This window comes from Diceros bicornis, chromosome 9, assembly GCF_020826845.1.
Source record: "Diceros bicornis minor isolate mBicDic1 chromosome 9, mDicBic1.mat.cur, whole genome shotgun sequence".
In the NCBI taxonomy this organism is placed as follows: Eukaryota; Metazoa; Chordata; class Mammalia; order Perissodactyla; family Rhinocerotidae; genus Diceros; species Diceros bicornis.
This window is the reverse complement of record NC_080748.1, coordinates 27,987,362-28,007,962: the sequence shown is the minus strand read 5'-3', so window position 1 is coordinate 28,007,962 and position 20,601 is coordinate 27,987,362. Positions and strand designations below refer to the sequence as shown.

General features: G+C 39.5%; 1 protein-coding gene and 1 long non-coding RNA gene across 7 annotated transcripts in view; one reads left to right on the top strand and one right to left on the bottom strand.

Moving 5' to 3' along the window:
* Positions 1 to 1,142: 1,142 nt before the first annotated feature.
* On the bottom strand, positions 1,143 to 10,705 carry LOC131410191 (uncharacterized). 4 transcript variants are annotated; one of them, XR_009221186.1, is made up of 4 exons: positions 10,324 to 10,705; positions 5,575 to 5,708; positions 3,008 to 4,310; positions 1,143 to 2,847 (listed from the first exon to the last, which is right to left on the bottom strand). It is a non-coding gene; the product is annotated as an uncharacterized LOC131410191 (long non-coding RNA). The 4 variants fall into 4 exon arrangements; XR_009221185.1 differs by having other exon boundaries at positions 3,008 to 5,708; XR_009221188.1 differs by having other exon boundaries at positions 3,008 to 5,708; positions 10,496 to 10,705.
* Positions 10,706 to 10,833: 128 nt separating this feature from the next.
* The window catches only part of CDADC1 (cytidine and dCMP deaminase domain containing 1), an 83,009-nt gene continuing 73,241 nt past the window's right edge, over positions 10,834 to 20,601 (top strand). Inside the window, exons 1-3 of one of the 3 annotated variants that reach the window (XM_058548141.1) lie at positions 10,834 to 11,013; positions 11,769 to 11,863; positions 19,298 to 19,372. In XM_058548141.1, the coding sequence (XP_058404124.1) occupies positions 10,932 to 11,013; positions 11,769 to 11,863; positions 19,298 to 19,372 (252 nt within the window). In that variant the 5' untranslated portion in view covers positions 10,834 to 10,931. Of the gene's footprint in view, positions 11,014 to 11,768; positions 11,864 to 19,297; positions 19,373 to 19,404; positions 20,084 to 20,601 lie in introns of those variants that run through there. The other 2 variants (XM_058548142.1, XM_058548143.1) reach the window with 2 other exon arrangements.

Below are 20,601 nucleotides of genomic sequence, written 5' to 3'. Positions count from 1 at the left end.
AAATGCAATGAAGCTTCTGACTAAAGTACATTGTAAAATACCTGTAATGGCTGGTTATGGAAATTACCAGAAAATGATAGAAACTGTGTACTCAACTGAAGAGGATTTCAGTGTAGATTTTGTCTTCATCAGGGGAATGTAAGTAAACAAGTTACCCTCCCTGACCGTTAAATGGAAGAATGGCCATTGTTGCCCCACTGGTGTTACTGCTACTTGTATCCCTCTGTTGTCTCTATGTTCTAACTGGGCCATCAGCTTTTTAGCAGACGTACAGTGAACACTCTGTTTCACAGGCAAGACAGAACCTGAGTCCGCAGACACTGGCAACTGATTTGTCTGGTGTTGCCTGTTTTCTTTGGGTTTTTTTCATGGGCTGTATCTACTGCCTCATCTTGATTATTCTTGCAAAAATAAGAGTTTTGTGGTTTATCTAGGAATAATACAGAAAATATTGCTTTTTTTGTGAGGACAAGCAATTTTGTGCAGTTTGTTTCAATCTAATAAAATGTGAATTTTGTTTGAAAAACAAAACAAGGGGCCAGCCCGGTGGCACAAGCGGTTAAGTGAGCGCACTCTGCTGTGGCGGCCCGGGGTTTGCCGGTTCAGATCCTGGGCGCGCACTGATGCACCGTTTGTCAAGCCATGCTGTGGCGGCGTCCCATATAAAGTAGAGGAAGATGGGCACAGATGTTAGCCCAGGGCCAGTCTTCCTCAGCAAAAAGAGAGGGGGATTGGCAGATGTTAGCTCAGGTCCGATCTTCCTCACCAAAAAAAAAAAAAAAAGAAAAGAAAAGAAAAACAAAACAGAAAAGAAGCCTGTGGAGTAACTGTCTAGATTATTTAGGTCCCTCTAGGTGAGGTGGGTATGATGCACATGCCAACTAAGAACATTCAACTTCTGTCATATGAGTGATGACGTAAATGTGAGTATGTTACGTTTAAGTTGTTACAAAGACATCGTATGTATTGTTTTCTAAGTATAAAATATCAGCTTCACTTCCTCTTCCTTCCCAAGGCACACTCAACTAAAGAATCCTCAAATTTGAAATTCTTTTTATCTAAATAAATTTGTATTCCAAAAAGGATTTAAGGCAATTTACAAAAATGCCCAAAATAAGATAAAAATTAACTAAATGGGGAAAGTAAGAACTAAGTAAAAATTAGTGTAGGTAAAATAAGATTCTACCAGGGAGAAAGAGAGGACACAAAATTCATGCCCTGGTGTCTGGTTAGGAAGATTATATGATTCACAGGAGACAGGAGACTTTATCCTGTGGGTACTCCAAGATGTCATCCTGTAAACCAGAAAACCATGTCCTCCACCACAATCTTCACAGCAAACAGTACTGAAGTCACAGGGCTTCTTCTTATAATGTCAACGAAAAAAGTTATCCCCACTCGGAAAAAAATGATACAATGGTGTTTACTTGATTTCTTTTTCGATATGCATTTTCTATTATTACAAAATAATTTCCTACTTGAATAAAATCAGGACCTGGTCAAATGGAACTCTCATTTGATACTCTGGGGGAATGCAAGTTTGTCGTCACAGTTTTTTTTAATTAATAACACACAACTGATAGAGGCAGTGACAATTTATAGCCCTGTAAGATGAGAGGTTACCTTGCAGAAACTGATTAAGTGCTAAGATTTTATAGTCCAGTAGAAAAGTTAACCCCAAACGTGTTATGGTTGAATGGGCCTGAAGAAAGTTAACCAGGCATATTTTATTGAGGGGGTTCAGAACAAGCCACCCCAGAATGTGCCACTTTAGCATGTGGATTAATTTGAGCTGAAGGCAATGAAGACCTAGCAGACTCAGGAAAAGCTTTTCACCTTCCACTTAACTGCCTACAAGAATTTAGAAAGGGGGTCTGTACCAAGAAAAGAGCTATTACCAGAGAGAACTTTTTCTTCTGAGAGATCTCCCTGCGTGGCAGGGCAAACATTTGTTTCCCAAACATCTGCTCTTCTCACCTTCCTGTGAATTGCCTTCCTCCCCTCTGAGCCCCAGACCCCTATCCTTTTCCTTAGCTCAGGATGGTATATAGGCCTCAACTGCCTGGCTGCCTGTTGAGTCTCATATCTTTGTAGGACTCCCGTACATAATTAAAATTGTTTTTCTCTTGTTAATCCATCTTTGATTATAAGGGAGTCTCAGCCAAGAACCTAGAAAGGTAGAGGGAAAATTGTTTTTCCTCCCCTACAGTATTAGTTATTTTTCTGTCCTTTCCTGTCCAAATATTAAAATCCTCATTCCTCAGATACACTCTGAACTAGGTGTCGCTCCATCACTGGAGGTTCCCTCAGTTAAGAGTTAAATGAGGGGGAATTACTGAGTTGTACTGGAAAACAGCCACACTCATTCATTTACATATTGTCTACAGCTGCTTTTGCAACAAATGACAGAGACTGAATGGCCCACAAAGCCTAAAATACTTACTATTTGGGCTTTTAGAGAAAAAGTTTGTCAACCCCTGAACTAAATACAACTTTGACACCTGCTCCCTAATAACTATGAAAATTGCACTTTTTTAACACCAGCTAATGTTGAAAGATGATGTGATACCAAAAAGTACTTAGTAGAAGCAATTCTATGGAGGGCCATACTACTACTGCTAAATACCAGAACTCAGCAACGCTAGGGGCAGGACCCAGGAATCCCGGTTTTAACACGGTCTTTGGATGACTCTTCCATGTGCACAAGTCTGAGACCCGCTGGGCTAGCTCAGCGGTTCTGCACAGGTTCTGGCTCAGGGAATCTGAAGTGGGACCCAAGAGTCTTCGTTTCTAACAAGCTCCTGAGTGATGCCAGTGTTGGTGGTCCGAGGGTCTTAGATTCCTCACCTGTAAGATGGAGATGGTAAAAATATCTATCTTAGGGTTGTTGTGAGTATGAAATGAAGGAATATACATTTATATCCTGCTCCCACCCCTTCTAAGCTCTGTGTTTGAGCAGGTTACTCAGTGTCTTGGTTCTTATAAGTAGGGATAGTAATAATAATACCTGCTTCCTAAGGTTGCTGGAAGGAGCGAATAAGATAATATACGTAAGGGCCGCCCCGTGGCTTGCCGGTTGTGCGCGCGCGCTGTGCTGCTGGCGGCCCGGGTTAGGATCCCGGGCGTGCACCGACGCGCTGCTTCCCTGGCCATGCTGGGGCCGCGTCCCACGTGCAGCGGCTGGAGGGATGTGCAGTTGTGACGTGCAGCTATCTGCTGGGGCTTTGGGGGGAAAAATAAATAAATAAAATCTTAAAAAAAAAAAGATAATATACGTAAGAACAGAGCCTGCAACATAGTAAATGCCCAATAATTTAAGATACTATTACTATTATCATTGTTACATAAGGTATCTGATGCATGGCAGATATTCCATCAGCGGTAGTCCCCTCTATTTCCTCTCTTCCTGTCCTCTCATCCCTACCCCTCCCTCCAGTCCCTTCTGTTGATTTCTAACGTGTTTAATTAGAGAACCTCTTCAGGAATGCTGATTCAGAAATACCCTAAATCCAGTCCAGAGGGTGCCACACAAATGGGACCCCAAAAGGAGTTTGGACATGGACTGTGGTGCTCAGGCCCATCTGCCCAGCCCTTCTTGGGTGGCCTTGTGGCAGAGGACCTCAGGACAACACAGGAAGTGGGCTTGCCAGTCCTTCCCACTTCATGGGAGCACAAACGTTCCCAGGTTCCCTGGCATTCTTACTTTGCAGCACATTAATCTATGTGGCACCAAGTTTACTTTACTGAGGACACCATTTGGGACAGTATCTGGAAAGCCTGAGAAGTCATTTTTCTTTGGCAGCACTGGCCTCCAGAACAAAGTGAATGTTTCATGATAGGCATCTGGATTTTGTTTCTGGCTTCTCTTTGCTTCTTTGGGGTTTAAGTGCTGTCAGGAACTGCCTTCTGAGAATTGTTTAGGAAACCTTAATTTCTGGATGCAGGGTGATGTTTATGGTTACTTTTGCCGGAAATGACCAAATTAGGGCCAATCCCTAATCCCAGTGAACAAGGGTACACTGGCCACTAATAGTCCCTATGGGTCCTGTGGCCACCTTATCTCCAGGCATGCAGAAGACACGGTCACTGGTCATGGTGTGCCTTCCACGTACAAGAGCAAGATTGAGTGTGAGGTATGTTTTCTTCTAGAAGCCAGGTATTCGGTCTCTGCCAAACACCGCCATTATCAACAAACCCAGTATAGACACAGTCTATATGATCCGCTCCATGGGACCTCAGCTTGTTTTGTTGTGAAAAGATTCTGTCCAAATAAATACACTGCTAGGACTAATATTCCCAACCAACAGGATCTAGAATAAAAGGAAAAGATTTGGGTTATCTATAGAGAATAAGCAAATGGAACACAAAGGAGGAGGGACAATAATTAAGGATATGAGCACCTATTTGCCAGGCACTGAGCTACTTGGGATCATTTAGTCTTCAAGAAAATCTGTGACAAACATATTACCACCATCCCTCTCTCTCTCCCTTCCTTCCTCCCTCCTTTCCTTCCATCCTTTCTTCTTTCCTCCCTCTCTGAATAATTCAGTCAAAAAGTCATTTGACAGCTTCTCCTTCCCTCCCCTCCCTTCCCTTTCCCTTCCCTTGGAGGCAGAAGGGGCTGTGGAGGCAGCAGCAGAGGGGCTGGGAAGTCCAGGAGGCAAGCAGTGTGCTAGGGAGATGAGTCACATACAGGGGAATTCAGGGGGGAAAATTAGAAAGAAAGGAAAGAAGAAAAAAACTCTATTGAGAATAATGAGAGCCAGGTTTCTTGCTGCTAGAGAAGAGATTTACAAATATGGCAAGGGGAAAGGCTAGAAATAACCCTGATGTGCTGCACTGGAACTGAAGGTATTGGTGTGAACTTTTTTACATAGATAGATAGCCATTGAGAGAGAGAGAGAGAGTTATATGAGTGTGTCTATATATGTACGTGTATACACATATACATCTAGAGATATAAATATATTTTCTAGATCTATCCTCCCAGAGGGTCTAGTAATAATGACATTTCAGTAGGAATGAGCATACTTAGTGCCTAGATCTTAGTTTTTAAATACTAAGAGGAACCAGGGCTCCTTGGAGAAATGGTTGACTCTAGGTCTGGGGCAGGGAATGTACAAGATGAGACTGGAGCATCTTGTTGTACCAGAATGTAAGGAAGTGCTCCAAGAATGATTGGGACATGTCAAAAGGATAAAGGAGACAACTTGAAGGGGATTTCATCAGCCAAATTTGGGACAATTTGAGTACTAAAATTAATGATACTAGATTAAAACCCACTGAATAAAATAGAATTCACAAGTCCATGCTGATATAAATGAATGAATGAATGAGGAAGAGGGAAAGTTCTTCCTTATAGTAGAATAACTACTATATGAAGAAGAATGACAGAAATCACAATCAGACGATCATCATCACAGTGGTTAATTCATGTGGGAATCACCAATAGATGCTGAAGTTGTTGCATGAAGGTTTAATGGGTATAGGATATTGGCATAGTTTGGGGATTATCTCCCCATAAAATACTCATCAATTACAAAGGGAAAAATAATGACTTAATGGAGTAGAAACCTGATTGCCAGATGATCAAGGTTGGCATCACCAGGGATGTGTTAACACTGAGTTGCCTCCTGATGTGATCCGTGGAAAACAGCGCAGCATTACTCCTGGAGTCGTCTCACCAAAAATGGATAGCCTGAGGCTGGCTGTGAGGAAACATCAGAATGACCCTGGTTGAGAGAAATCTTACAGAATGAAAGCCTGTACCCTTTAAAAACTGTTAATGTTGGGAAACAGAGGGCAAGACTGAGGAAATGTTCCACGTTGAAGGAAACTAACAAGATGGAAAACTCAGTGATTCTGGATGAGAAGCTGCAGCAGAACTAAAAATGACACGTTGAAACACTTTTCGAAATTTGAATGGGTCTGTGAATTGGATAGTAGTGTCCAATCAATTTGGTTTCCTGTTTTGGACGGTTGAATTAGCATGTGTTAGAGAGTGTCTTTGTTTTGGAGAAATGCACATTGGAGTTTTTTGGGGGGAACTGGGTACAGTGTCTGTAACTTGCTCTCAAATGATTCAGAAAAAGAATGGGGGTATGCAAATGTAAGAGAGAGAGAAAGAATAATAGAAGACGGTGCAAATGTAGTGAAATGTTGAAAATTGCAGATTCTGGGAGAAGGTGATATGGGAGTTCTTTGTACTGACAAGATCAAAGGGTCCATGATTAGTAAGGCTAATTTACTAACATCGCATTATTGTTGGGGTATTTGCTGGACCTGCCTTTCCAGCATGTCCCTGAAACAGGATTATATATATCACCCCACTGATGTCTGGTTTGGCCATGTGACTTGCTCTAAGAGCCATCACTTAGTTCTGCCATCTCTTTTCCCTCTGCCACGGGAAAAGCATATCCAGACAGAGGCTGCTCCTTTAGCCTGGATCCCAGAGCCAATCCACAGGAGCACAGCTGCAGCATGAGCCAGAAAGCAATCTTTGTTGTGGCAACCCACTGAGATCCAGTGGTCATTTGTGATCCACAGCAAACTTAGTCTCAGCTCACTGATACACTTAACTGGTAAATAACTTGCGTGGCTAGACTGTGAATATAGGTTGTCGATCTGACATCAAAGCCCATGCTCTTTCCATTTGATATAAAGAATTATTTATTGATTTTAGAACCATTTTACTGATTAAGTTGGCCTTTGTAGGGCTCAGCTGAACTGAACTTGTCCATTCCTTAGCACTTAGGTAGCGTTTTGTCTTATAATTCTTTTTAGTCCTCTTATTCTTCTTTGCAGCAGAACTATTATTTCCAGCAATATTATGGATAAGATAGCCCCCAAAACACTTTGGCTACAAAGCATTAAAATGCTGGATAAAGCATGGCTGAGCTAGCAAGCAAGTCAAGGAAACAGTCTAAGTATTTAAACTACTCTGAAATACTAAAAGACTGAAAATGGAATGAGAACAGGAATCCAAGGAGAAGTAAATGAGTAATGAAGCTAATGGTCATTCTAAGGGTAGATCTTGACTCCTAGAGATCAAAGATTTTATATATATATAAGATATATATATATTATATATAATCACATATATATACACATATATAAGATATAGAAATATGGATATCTATATCTTTTTATTTTGAAAGAGTTTAAGATGCATAACAAGTTGCAAAAATAATAGAGTTACTATGGACCTTTCTCCCAACTTCTGCAATGATAATACATTACATAATCATAGTACATTGGGAAAACCAGGAAACTGACATTGGTACAATACTATTAATTCAGGTATACACCTTATTTGGATTTTACTAGTTTTTAATGCACGAGTTTTGGTTTTAGGGGTTGAGTTCTATGAAATTTTATCACATGTGTAGACATGACTAACTATTAACACAACGAAACTCCCTCATGTTATCTCTTAATAGTCACACCCTTCTCCCAACCATAACTCTTGGCAACCACTGATCTGTTCTCCATCACTCTAATATTTTCACAACGAGAATGGTATACAAATAGAATCTCACAGTATGCAACCCTGTAAGATGGGCTTTTTTCATTCAGCACAATGCCCTCAAGATTCATCTGATTTGTTGTATGTATCAATAGTTCATTCCTTTCTATTGCTGAGTAGTATTCCATGGCATAGATAGTGACTGTTTTTTAGTCACTCGTTTTTTGGCTTCTTGCCAGTTTTTGATGATTACAAATAAAGCTGCTATGAACATTCATACACAGAATTTTGTGTGAACATAAGTTTTCATTCTTCTCGGATAAATACCCAGGAGTGTGATTGCTGGGTGATAAGATGAGCATATTTTTAACTTCACAAGACACTGTCAAATTGTTTTCCAGAGTGGTTGTACCATTTTATATTCCCACCAGCAATGTATGAGAGATCCAGCTGCTCTCCATCCTTGCCAGCATTTAGTACTCCCAGTACTTTTAATTTTAGCCTTTCTAATAGGTGTGCAGTGGTATCTCATGGTGGTTTGAATTTGCATTTTCCTAACGGTTAATGATGGTGAACATCTTTTCATGTACTTATTTGCCATCTGTATACCTTCTTTGATGAAGTGACTATTCAAGTCTTTTGCCCATTTTCCAACTGGATTGTTTGTTTACTTACTCCTGAGTTTAGATGGCTCTTGAAATTAAAAATGAGATAACATTTTGAACAAATTTATGCCAATTAATTAAAAAACTTATATAAAATGAACAAATTTCACAAAAAATATGACTTACCAAAAACTGACCAAGAAGAAATAGACAGTCTGAGTAGTCCCTTAACCAATAAAGGAATTGAATTAGTAGTGAAATGTCTTTCTACTTTAGAAAGCACCAGCCTCAGATGGTCTTCCCAAGAGAATTTTAACAAACATTCAAGGAACAAGTAATTACAATCTTACACAAACTCTTCCTGAGAAAAGAAAAACAGGAAACACTACCTAACTCATTTATAAGGCTGGCTTAATCAAGACATCAAAACCAAAGAGACCATGATAAATATATCCTAAACTCATTCATGAACAAAGACTCAAAGATCTTAAATAAAATATCAGCAAATTTAATCCAGCAATGAATAAAAAATTAACACATAATGAGCAAGATGGGTCTACCAAAGGAACACAAGGCTGGTTTAACATTAAGCAATCGATTAGTATAATTCACCACATTAACTGATTAAGAAAGAAAAACTATAGGGTCATTTTAAGAGATTCAGAGAACGTATTTGATAAAAGTCAACATCCATTCATGATAATAATTCACAGCAAGGCAGTAGAGAAAGGATATTTCTTAAACTGATAAAAGGCATCTACCATGAGCATTTAAAAAAGTTCAACATCTTATTAAAAAAAAAAAGAAATAGAAAGGAATTTGCATAATCTGATAAAGGACAGCTATCAAAAGTCTAGAGCAAAAACTATATGTTAAAGTTTAACATTAAAATCATTTCCTTTAGATTCAGGAATAAGAAAGGATGCCTGTTACCAGTACCTCTGTTCAATATTTCCCTGGCCATCCTAGAGTGCAGTAAGGCAAGAAAATGATATAAAAGGTTTGAGGATTAGAAAGCTATAAATAAAATTGTCCTTATTTGTAGATGATATAGTTTCAATCCAGCAAACAAAAGAAACTGAAAATAAATAGTATTAAAATTAATAAAATTTAGCAAGACTGATCAACATAAGATAAATATATAAAAATCACTTGCATTTCTAAATATTAGCCACAAATACTTAAAAATATAATTTTTAAAAAGATGTCATTTACAATAGCAACAAAAAAAACTAGGATTAAATCATTAAAATATGCAAAATCTTTGTGGAGACGAATTATAAAACCTTTTGAAACCCCAATATACCATATTCACATAGATATACCATATGGGCTCAGGGGATAGGAAGCCTATATATTTCAAGTTAATCTATAAATTCAATGCACTTCCAATCAATATTCCAGTGGAATTTTTTGAGGAATATGACAATATGATTCTAAAACTTACATGGAAGATTAAAGAGCCAAGATATTCCTGAAGAAAATAAGGGTTTTTTTGGGGGGGAGGCGGAGATGTAATAAACCAATGATATACAATACAGACAGAGCCCAGAAACAGACTCATGTGTATATGGAAGTTTGATATACGACAGAGATGACACTGCAGATCAATGAGGAAGTAGTGATGGGATAACTGATTAACCAAATAGAAAATAAAATTGGATCCTTGCTGCACACCTAACACAAAAATGAATTCTACACACATGAGGATGTAAATATAAAAGGAAAAACTTATGGCTTTTAGAGGAAATAAAAAACATATCTTTTTTAAATTGAGGTATAATTAACATTAAAGAAATAAAAGATACCTTTATTACCTTGGGTAGGAAAGACATTTTAAAGATACAAAGATACAAAACCCATTACAGAAAATTATTTGTATGTTTGGCACATTAAAATAAAGAGCTATGCACTGAAAAACATCATAAAGTAAGGGAAAAAGCAAGAGGCAAATAAGGAAAAGATATTTACCATACACACACCCAACCGAGAATGAACATCCAGGATACATAAAGAATGCTTACAAATGAATAAGAAATAAGAACTACCAAATAGTTGTGATAACAGAACCGGCTGCTGATGGAAACTAGGCTCTGAGTCACCAGTGGGGGGGGGAGGGGGCGGCGGCTTCATTTTGAGTCATGCCTGGGATACTTATAAAATAATAAAATAAAATGCACTGGGCAGAAATCCACAGTGTCAGGTACTTCTCACATTTTCCAGGGGCCACTTGCTATTTCCTCCTACCCTCACCTTTCCCACAATCTCAGTTCCACCTCTTAACGTCTTCATGCGTCTGATAAGAAGCAGCATGTTCCTATGGTGGTCCCTGGCACTAAGTTCCCCAGGACTGGCCAATCTGATGATAAAAACAACCTGGACCTCCAAGCTCCCACCCCCCTTCGCCGCCCAGATTCTCTAAGACCTTGACCACGACAGATGAGGCAGGTTTCCATTTCAATTCTCTACGCTCTGTGACCAAAACTCTGAAGTCTGCGCAGCCCTCATCACCGTATCAGAGTCTGCGCAACCTGGGACTTCGAGCCAAGACATCCTCAAGCGATCCTACTTTGACAAAACAAACGATCACACCCAATAGGGGCCTCAAGTGATTCATCGCATAGCGCTTCACACCCAGCCTGCCGCCGGCCGAGGGTCAGCCCTGCGCCATCGCGTCCACGCCTCGCTATGACGTCACACAAGGCGCCCGGAAGTGGCGACTGGGCTCCTACGTCAGTTGGCTGCGCCGAGTTGGCAGCTGCCCTACAGTCGGTGGGAGGAGGCGAGAAGGGGAGGTGCTGGGGCCAAGATCATGCCTTACAGCGAGGGTTTTCTGGGCAGCAGAGGCCGCTGGGGTTGGGATGAAAGAAGCAGAGCAGATGCAAAATCTGGAGAGCGCGGGGGCCAGGCGGTCAGTGAGCACCCAGACTGGCAGCATGACCGGTGAGTGCCCCTCAGCCTGCTCCCGCCACTGCAGCCTTTCGCTCTGCCCTGTGCGTCGCCCGCCGTTTGACTCCGGGTTCCGTGCCTGCCCCTCTTCGCCGGCGCTTCTGCTCCTGGGTGTCTCATCCCCGCCCTGGGCGCGTCCCCGCCTCTGTCACTGGGACCCCCTCGACCCGGCTGCATCGGCTTTTGAAGTCGCTTTCACTGCCCCACTTTACTTTTCCTCTCAAGAGCAAGATCTGGGATCGACGGGGATCGGGGATCGACGAGCCTGAAAATTTCTCAAACCGTGTTTTTGCCTTGATTTCAAAATTAACCGCACGCTAGGATTTCCTGTATTTCAACTGCTTTACACTCAAAGGTCACCGCAGTTTTAGTATGTGTTGTAACCACTGCCTTTGTGGCAACGCCTCATCACAGTCCAAAGAAAAGCTTGCTCCACGATGACATAAGATGCAAGGACTTTTCATAACTTCCTTTGGATTGTTCCCATAGTTACGTATATCAGTCGTACTGTTTTTTTCTGCCAGATGAAAGAGCGCCCAACTTGGGAAAGTGCCAGAGGGGGTCGCCCGCAAGGAGCTTGAAACCAGTCTCCTGCTAAGAAAGCGCTTAGATTCTCTTGCCCTTTAATCCTTTGTCTCTGCCTCCTGCTAAAACAGCTGAGCTAAGTCTGCAGTACTCAAGTGGCATTGAGTTTAGTTCTTATTTTCATCATTAGTAAAATTTTAAAGTGTTTGCCCTTTCTTTTGTAGGTCAAACACCAAGACTTTCTAAAGTCAACCTTTTCACTCTGCTCAGTCTCTGGATGGAGCTGTTTCCAGCAGAAGACCAAAGACAAAAATCTCAGGTATAATGTGATTCCTTAGATAGTTTTTCCTGTTAGAAAAGCAATGGTCTAAAATTTGATTTTATTGCCCCAGTTTCTATCATGCTTAAAAGCAAACTTAACAAGCCTTAAAATTTTCAAACTACCTTTATGGTTTAGTGTGATACTTGTAATTCATAGCTTTAATATCTCCTCTTTCCAGTTCAAAAATAGAATAGTTACCCTCTCAGACTGTGCCATGTTTATCAGATATTAATGGTATTTACATGTTATTATATGTTTGGCCAATTAGATTATTGTCTATACCACATAATTTATAGCTCAGTTGTATACTGTTAGTATTTTATCTGAGTGGTTTTTCCCTCTCCCAGCAAACTAAATTGATTGAAGGTAGAGACCATGTCGTATTTTACTTGGTATAGCTCTTAGCATCTACTATTAGAATAGGTAATCTCTGGGTGTTAATTGATTTTTTTCTGTGTAAGTAGTCTCTTTTTTGAATCTCAAAAGAGATGATCAAAACAGATTAGGAATGTGTAGTAAGAATAATCATAAAAGTGTATTGGAAGTGTGTACATTCTGCATCTTTTTTTCTCCTACTCTTGGGGCAGCAAGGTGCTACATTCTCATTATTTTCCATCATGCTTGGAGTTAGGTTTCCTCCATGCATGGCGCTAGGTTCCCACCATTTTGGTTTAGTAGACGTGGAAGTTTAGAGTGTTGCCATTAATTTTTAGGGGGCCAACGTCGTATTATGGAAAATAGTATTAGGTTAAGTTAAGTATTTAAGATGATTTTGAAAACAGAAGAAAAAGAGGGAAAAATTACCCATGGCTTCTCACCATTCTAACAACATCACTTTTTTTTTCTTTTTTGGTGAGGAAGATTGGCCCTAAGCTAACATCTGTTGCCAATCTTCCTCCTTTTTTGCTTGAGGAAGACAGTCCCTGAGCTAACATCTGTGCCGGTCTTCCTCTATTTTGTACATGAGATGCCGCCACAGCATGGCTTGACGAGCGGCATGTACGTCCACGCCCGGGATCTGAACCCGTGAACCCCGGGCCACTGAAGCGGGGCACTCAAACTTAACCACTACAGCACTGGGCCGGCCCCTAACAATATCGCTTTTAACATTTTGCTACTTTCCTTCAATCTTTTTTTAAGCACAAGGTTGTTGTGTTTTTTTCCCTCTTACAAAATAGTAATTATATTCTGCATATGCTTATTGAAGTTTCCAACTTTCTGATAATGTTGCTGGGAGGTTGCTTTAGGTTTTCCACAGAAAGACTTTTTGTAAATCCTTAAATTCCCACAGTATTCTTATGAGGTCATTCATAACTATCCTTTTTTTCTTTTCCATTTTTGATGCCTTCTTTACTGTGGATGAGGTTGTGTGTATGGTACTGGAGATACAAAGAAAAGATGTAGTCCTTAAGTTTCTATTGGGGACGAAAAACTAGACATTTAAACAATTAAGATACAGTTAGATGGTAGAGGCAAGTATAAAGTATAAGCAGAGGTACTACCAAGACTGAAAACTAAGAGCTAGGCTCTACGTGGGGAAGTGTGGGAAGGAATGATTCACAGGGGAGGCTGCTTTTGCACTGAGATATGAAGAATAAGTAGGTATTTGTCAAGCCAAGGGACTCCATATTGGAAAATCTTGGAGGAGTGAGAGAACTTGTGGTCCTCATGTTGGAGGGTGAAGTTGGGTGGAAGGAAGAAACTGACTATGAGCTTGGAAAGGTATACAGAAATCAGATCATAAAAAACGTTGTATGCCTTGCAAGGGAGTTTAGATTTTATCTTCTAAGTATTGAGATTGCATTGAAGAATTTTAACAGGGAATTAGGGAATTCATTTTTTTGTAATTAAGACAATTTTTTTAGAGCATTTTTAGGTTCACAGCAAAATTGAGGGAAAAGTACACGGATTTCCTGTATACCCCCTGCCCCCACACCTGAATAGCCTCCCCTATTATCCACATCCCCCCAGAGTGGTACATTTGTTGCAATTGATGAACCTATATTGACACATCATGATCACCCAAAGTCTCTGGTTTGCATTATGCATAGTTCATTCTTGGTGTTGTACATTTTGTGGGTTTGGACAAATGTATAATGACATGTATCCATCATTATTGTATCATACAGAGTGTTTTCGTTGCCCTAAAAATTCTCTGTGCTCCACTTATTCTTCCCTCCCCCACCCTTGGCAACCAGTGATTTTTTTTTTTTTTACTGTCCCTGTAGTTTTGCCTTTCCCAGAACGTCATATAGTTGGAATCATACAATATGTAGCCTTTTCAGATTGGCTTCTTTCACTTAGCAATATGCATTTAAGGTTTCTCCATGTCCTTTTATGGCTTGATGGCTCATTTCTTTTTAGAGCTAAATAAGATTTCATTGTCTGGATGTACCACAATTTATCCATTCACCTACTGAAGGACATCTTGGTTGCTTCCAAGTTATGGCAATTATGAATGAAGCTGCTATAAACATCTGTGTGCAGGTTTTTGTGTGGACATAAGTTTTTAACTCCTTTGGGTAAATACCAAGGAATGTAATTGCTGGATTGTATGTAAGGGTATGTTTAGTTTTGTAAGAAACTGCCAAACCGTCTTCCAAAGCGACTGTACCATTTTGCATCCCCACCAGCAATGAATGAGACTTCCTGTTGCTCCACATCCTCGCCAGCACTTGGTGTCAGTGTTCTGGATTTTGGCCATTCTAATAGGTGTGTAATGATATCTCATTGTTTTAATTTGCATTTCCCTGATGACATATGATGTGGAGCATCCTTTCATATGCTTATTTGCCATCTGTATATGTTCTTTGGTGAGGTGTCTCTTAAGGTCTTTGGCGCATATTTTAGTCAGGTTGTTTGTTTTCTTAGTGTTGAGTTTTAAAAGTTCTTTGTATATTTTGGATAACAGTCTTTTTATTAGATGTGTCTTTTGCAAATATTTTCTCCTGGTCTGTGGCTTGTCTTCTCATTCTCTTGACACTGTTTTTCACAGAGCAGTTTTTAATTTTAATGAAGTCCAGCTTATCATTGATTTCCTTCATGGATTATGCCTTTGGTGTTGTATCTAAAAAGTCATCCCCATACCCAAGGTCATCTAGGTTTACTCTTTTGTTATCTTCCAGGAGTTTTATAGTTTTGCATTTTACATTTAGGTCTCTGATCCATTTTGAGTTAATTTTTGTGAAGGGTATAAGGTCTGTGTATACATAAGAAATTCACTTTTCATGATAAAGTGCTATCTTTTGGAGTAGTTTTCTCCAATTCCTATGTGAAATATTTTACAAATAGTAAAACATTATTAAAAATGTTATTCATTTTTATTCCCTGTTTCTCAACCACTACCCAACCCCCACCCTGGCTCCACACATTATTAATGGCTTTGAGAAGGCTCTTCATTTCCTTCATGGTTTTGAAGTCCTTTATTCTTTCTGCTTGTTAATAATAGCTTAGTATTATTTTTATGAAAGAAGATTTTCAAGCTGTTGGGGTTTTTTGTTTTGTTTTGTTTTGCAGATAAAATTTGTCTTGAAGAGACAGATTAGAAGCAGAGGTTTAGAGATTTAGGACTTTTTAAAAGCGCATTTAAAAAGCTGATCTTGTTAGATTGAGTACTAATTTTGAAGCAGCCTTTTAAATGTCAAGATTTTATCTCATTTTAATTCTTATATCAATCTTATATATAAGGATATATATGTCTATAATACATCCTGTGCTGAAATTAAGTTCTTTTTTGACAGACAGGCACATTAAATTAAATAAATAATTCTAGTACTAATTGCACATTGATGTTCATAGAGTAGAGTAAGATCTTTTTTCCTTTAAGAGAAGAAAAATGTTCTTGAAGCTAAAGTAATAAGTTTGTTTCACTTAAATTCTTTATTCTGCTTTTGCTATGCAAAGTCAGTCACAGAAACTCTAAGATGCGATTTGATGTGTAATTGTATTGGGAACATTGCTTTTGACACTTTACCAACCTTTTTAAAAATAAAATATCTTTACGTGTTGCCAAAGTAATATATGTTTATTATTTATAAAATGAACAGAAAGAAAAAAAATTCCTCATAATTCCACCACCTGGAGGCTGCTGACATTTCTGTGCTGTTTTTCAATCTTTTTTCTGTATTTCCTTTACTCATTTGAGATCATTTAATTCTGGATCTCACCTTTTTCACTTAACATAGGAAAATACTTGTACTGTAATACTATTATAAACATTGGGGCACCAACTTAGTCTAATGGTTTAAAAGTAGCCAGTGGTTTTTGTAGTTCGCCTGCCTAGGTTCAAATCCTGGCTCCACCTCTTACTAGTTATGAAACCTTGGGGAAGTTACTTTGCCTGTCAACTTCCTCATCTGTAAAATGGAATATTACTAGTACATACGACATGGGGCTTTTATGACGAATGAGTAATATTTGTAAAGCTCTTAGATAGTACCTGGCACATACTATGTACTATATGTGTTTGTGATTATCATTTTAATGACTGCATAACAGTCCATTGTATCAGTGTACCGTGTCTATTCCCCTATAATTGAAATTTACATTTTAAATTCCAATATTGTCTGAATTTTTAAATTGTCTGTAATTTTTACCAGCCTTAGTGTATTATTAACTTAAAACCACTTCTAAGTATAACTGATATCTGAGTTTTCTATGTTGTCAAATATTTACAATGTATGGGTGCTCCTTGAGGTTTGTTCAGCAAGATATACATTGAGTATAAAGAGTAAGAATTTGTAAGAATCCAGTCTAAAACTAGATAAATGAGTGGGAGAAAAAGCAATTGTTCATGAGACTTCTGGGAAAAAAACAATTAATTAAAAGTTTTAGAATAGAAATCAAGTACTATTGAAAATGGCTGTCATTTAAAAGTAGTTCTCTCTCCTACTTGTTCATAGTTTTTAATTTTAGTTAAGTAAGACTTATCTAAATTGCCTGAATGTTACTTTAGTATAAGAATTAGAATAACTGCATTGTTCCCTCATATTTCTCTACACATCACATATTGTCCCTCTCTCCCAAATCTTCCCATTGTGTCCTCGGGTACCTTATTTTCATGCTAAAAGACCTCGCTACTTTTCCAGAACAGAAGCAATGTAGCATAATGGTGAAGATAGTGGATTTGGGTCTCAGATCCTTGCTTACCCATTTATTAGGTGTGTGACCATGGTCGAGTTATTTAATCTCTTTCAGCTATGACTTCTTCATTTGTAAAATGGGAGTAACAGTAGCTACTTTGTAAAATTGCGTGGATTAACTGAGGTAGTTTAGGACCTGGTACATAGTAAACACTCAGTGATGTTAGGTACTGTTGTTATTATCACCATCACCACTACTATCATCCACACCCCCATCATTTCACTACCAACATCACCACTTCCTCTATTTCCTGTTCTGCTTGAACAGAAACCTCGTTCCCAGGGCCTGGCTTTTCTTGTAAACTTCTTAGAAGTTACTCCTTTTCTAGCATCCAGCATTTGTTTCATAAGACTGAGAGGTCAAATATTCACCAAGTTTGCCGTTCCCACTTTCACAATTTCTCCTATTTATTACACATCCCACCTACTTTGGAGCTCACAGAAGTCTGGTATATCACCCTGTCTTAATTATCTACTCACTCCATAGTCACTTTCTTGTGTTCATAAATCATTATCTCTGTAAGGGCTGCATCCTGAGCAACTAGGTTTATGGCTGGCACAGAGCAAGGGCTCAATAAATGTTTGTTGAATTAATAAACGAAGAATAAATCTCTTATGAAAATAAATAAATGAATGAAGGAGTTGCACCCCTGGCTCAAAACTTTCTACTTCAAGTTTTACTTTTAAAGGAGACTTATGGACATCTGTATACTGACGTCCTATTGCTGCTGTAACAAATTTCCACAAAGCTGGTGGCCTAAAACAACACAAATTTGTTATCTTATAGTTCTTGAGGTTAGAAGTCTGAAATGGGTCTCACAGGGCTAAAATCAAAGTGTCAGCAGGTCTTTGTTCCTTCTGGAAGCTCTAGAGGAGAATCTGTTCCCTTGTCTTTTCCAGTTTCTAGAGGCTGGAAGTGTGGGCGATTCCTTGGCTCGTAAACCCCTTCCTCCATCTTCAAAGCCAGCAGTGGTGGACCAGGTCTTTCTCATGTTGCATCACAGTGCCACTGACTCTCCTGCCTCCCTCTTTCACACGAGAACGCTTGTGATTACATCGGCCCACCCAGATAATCCAGGACGATCTCTCTGTCTCAAGGTTGATGATTAGCAGGCTGAATTCCGTCTGCAACCTTGCCATGTAGCATAATATAACGTAGTTGTAGGCTCCAGGGATTAGGACAGGGAGGTCTTTGGGGGACCGTTATTCTGCTTGCCACAATCCTTATTTCATACTTTTGCTACGTAGTTCCTTATCTTCCCAATGCCAGTTAGTTTACCTCTTTTCCCCTTTAGTCCTTCTTAGCCATGGCCACACTCTGGACTTTTCCATTGCTCAAAACTGCCCTAACTCTGGGATCTTTTTTTTTTTTTTTTTAATTTTATTTATTTATTTATTTTTCCCCCCAAAGCCCCAGTAGATAGTTGTATGTCATAGTTGCACATCCTTCCAGTTGCTGTATGTGAGACGTGGCTTCAGCATGGCCAGAGAAGCGATACGTCGGTACGCGCCCGGGATCCGAACCCCGGGCCACCAGCAGCGGAGTGCATGCACTTAACCGCCAAGCCACAGGGCTGGCCCTGGAATCTTAAACTACAGAATTTTATTTTCTGGCCACAATTTCCAGTCCTTCTGTATTTTGGAGAAGTATGCAAGGGCCAGATCCTAAAGGTCTTATTTGCTAGGTTAAGTAGTCTGAACTTGAACCTGAATGAAGCGGGAAGTCAATGCAGAGGGCCAGCCCCTCTGGCCTAGTGCTTAAAAGTTCGGCACGCTCCGCTTTGGCGGCCCAGGCTCGATTCCTGGGTGCAGAACCACACCACTTGTTTGTTAATGGCCATGCTGTGGCGGCAGCTCACATTAAAAAAAAAAAAAAAAAAAAAAGAAGAGGCTGGCCCCATGGTGTAGCGGTTAACTGCACGCACTCCGCTGCTGGCAGCCCGGGTTTGGATCGCGGGCGCGCACAGACGCACCACTTGTCAACCCATGCTGTGGCAGCGTCCCATATAAAGTAGAGGAAGATGGGCACAGATGTTAGCCCAGGGCCAATCTTCCTCAGCAAAAAGAGGATTGGCATGGATGTTAGCTCAGGGCTGATCTTCCTCACCAAAAAAAAAAAAAAGAGGAAGATTGGTGACAGATGATAGCTCAGGGTGAATCTTCCTCAGCAAAAAAAAAAAAAAAAAGAATGATCCAAAGCCAAGGAAACCAGCCTTTAAATAGGAAATATTGAATTAATCATATGTCCTATGTACTAATCTTTTGTTTCCGTTAATCTGCTTTCCATTAGGAAAAGGAAGAGGGAAAGCATGGACCTGTAGGAGATAATGAAGAGATGGCCAGAGTATCTACTGACAAAAAACTGGTGAATTTTTACAATTTTTTAAAAAGACATATATGCTCATAATAACAAAGCAGAAGGAATGGTATAAAGTAGAATAAAAGTCCCTGTTATCCGCAGGTCCCCTCTTCCCACTTACAAGGGAGTTTCTTATATACTCTTCTAAAAATTATCTGTGCATTTACAAGACTATTCATGTCTCTCTAAAAAAAAAAAAGAACAGACGAGATTATTCTATAATATGCTCCTACATCTTGCTTTTTTAAAATTTTCAAATTTAACTCTTGACACCTTCTCACATTAGTTCTTATAGATGTGTTGAGAAACACACTTCTGTGGTTCTCTTGAACTCCAACACACCTTGCTGGTTTAAAGAATGCAAGGGCCTAACTGTTCTTTACCTAGGCCATTTCTCAGAGTTTGTGTTTGCAGCAAGCAACCTTGAGGGTTGAGGTAACGTCTCCCTCTGAGACAAAGCAGGTTTGCTTACTGTTTGCGATAAAGCAACAGAATCACCAAGCTCAGTGTTTCTCTCCCATAACACAACCCACTTCACGTCCAGAAATCCATGTGGACCCATCTGCATGAACCCCAGGGGATTTGTAGGCAAAGGAACCATCGCAAACGTGATGCTCATACTGCCTGCTGTGCTGTGAATGATCAAGTCCTTTGTTTCTGAGCTAGGAGTTTCATGTCTTCTGCCAGTGTCTATGAAAAGGCTAACTTAACTAGCTTGTAAGTAGGTTAAAATCAAAGCCCAGACTTGACAAGATGAACCATGTTCTTTTTAATTTTGCATAGTATTTTCTTATTATTTTAATGTTTTGAATTTTCCAGAGATTCCGATTCATTGGGTGTGGAAGACAAAACATGTATCTTTTGATAAAAGTTATCTTCATGATTCTGATATAATTCCTGTACATTTCCTGGTTAGTTCTGAGAGTGAGTTTCTAAAATGCCCAACAAGAATATAACAATAATTTGTCTCAGAATATTTAGATGTTTTTAATTATAAGAAAGACAAAGGGAAAAAAGTAGTGAATCACCGTTTAAGTAAATATACTAGTTCATATACAAAACAGACTGTTCTCTTTTGCCTATCTGTGACTAGGATTACGTAGGCTACTTGCCAGGATGTTAGTGAAGGGAAGCAAAATCAGGCTCCAGAGCAGTGATTCACTGAAAAGATTCCGTCTCTGGGAGTTGTAGTAAGGGGAAGTGCTGAAATGGAATGCAACTTAGGCTTTTATTGG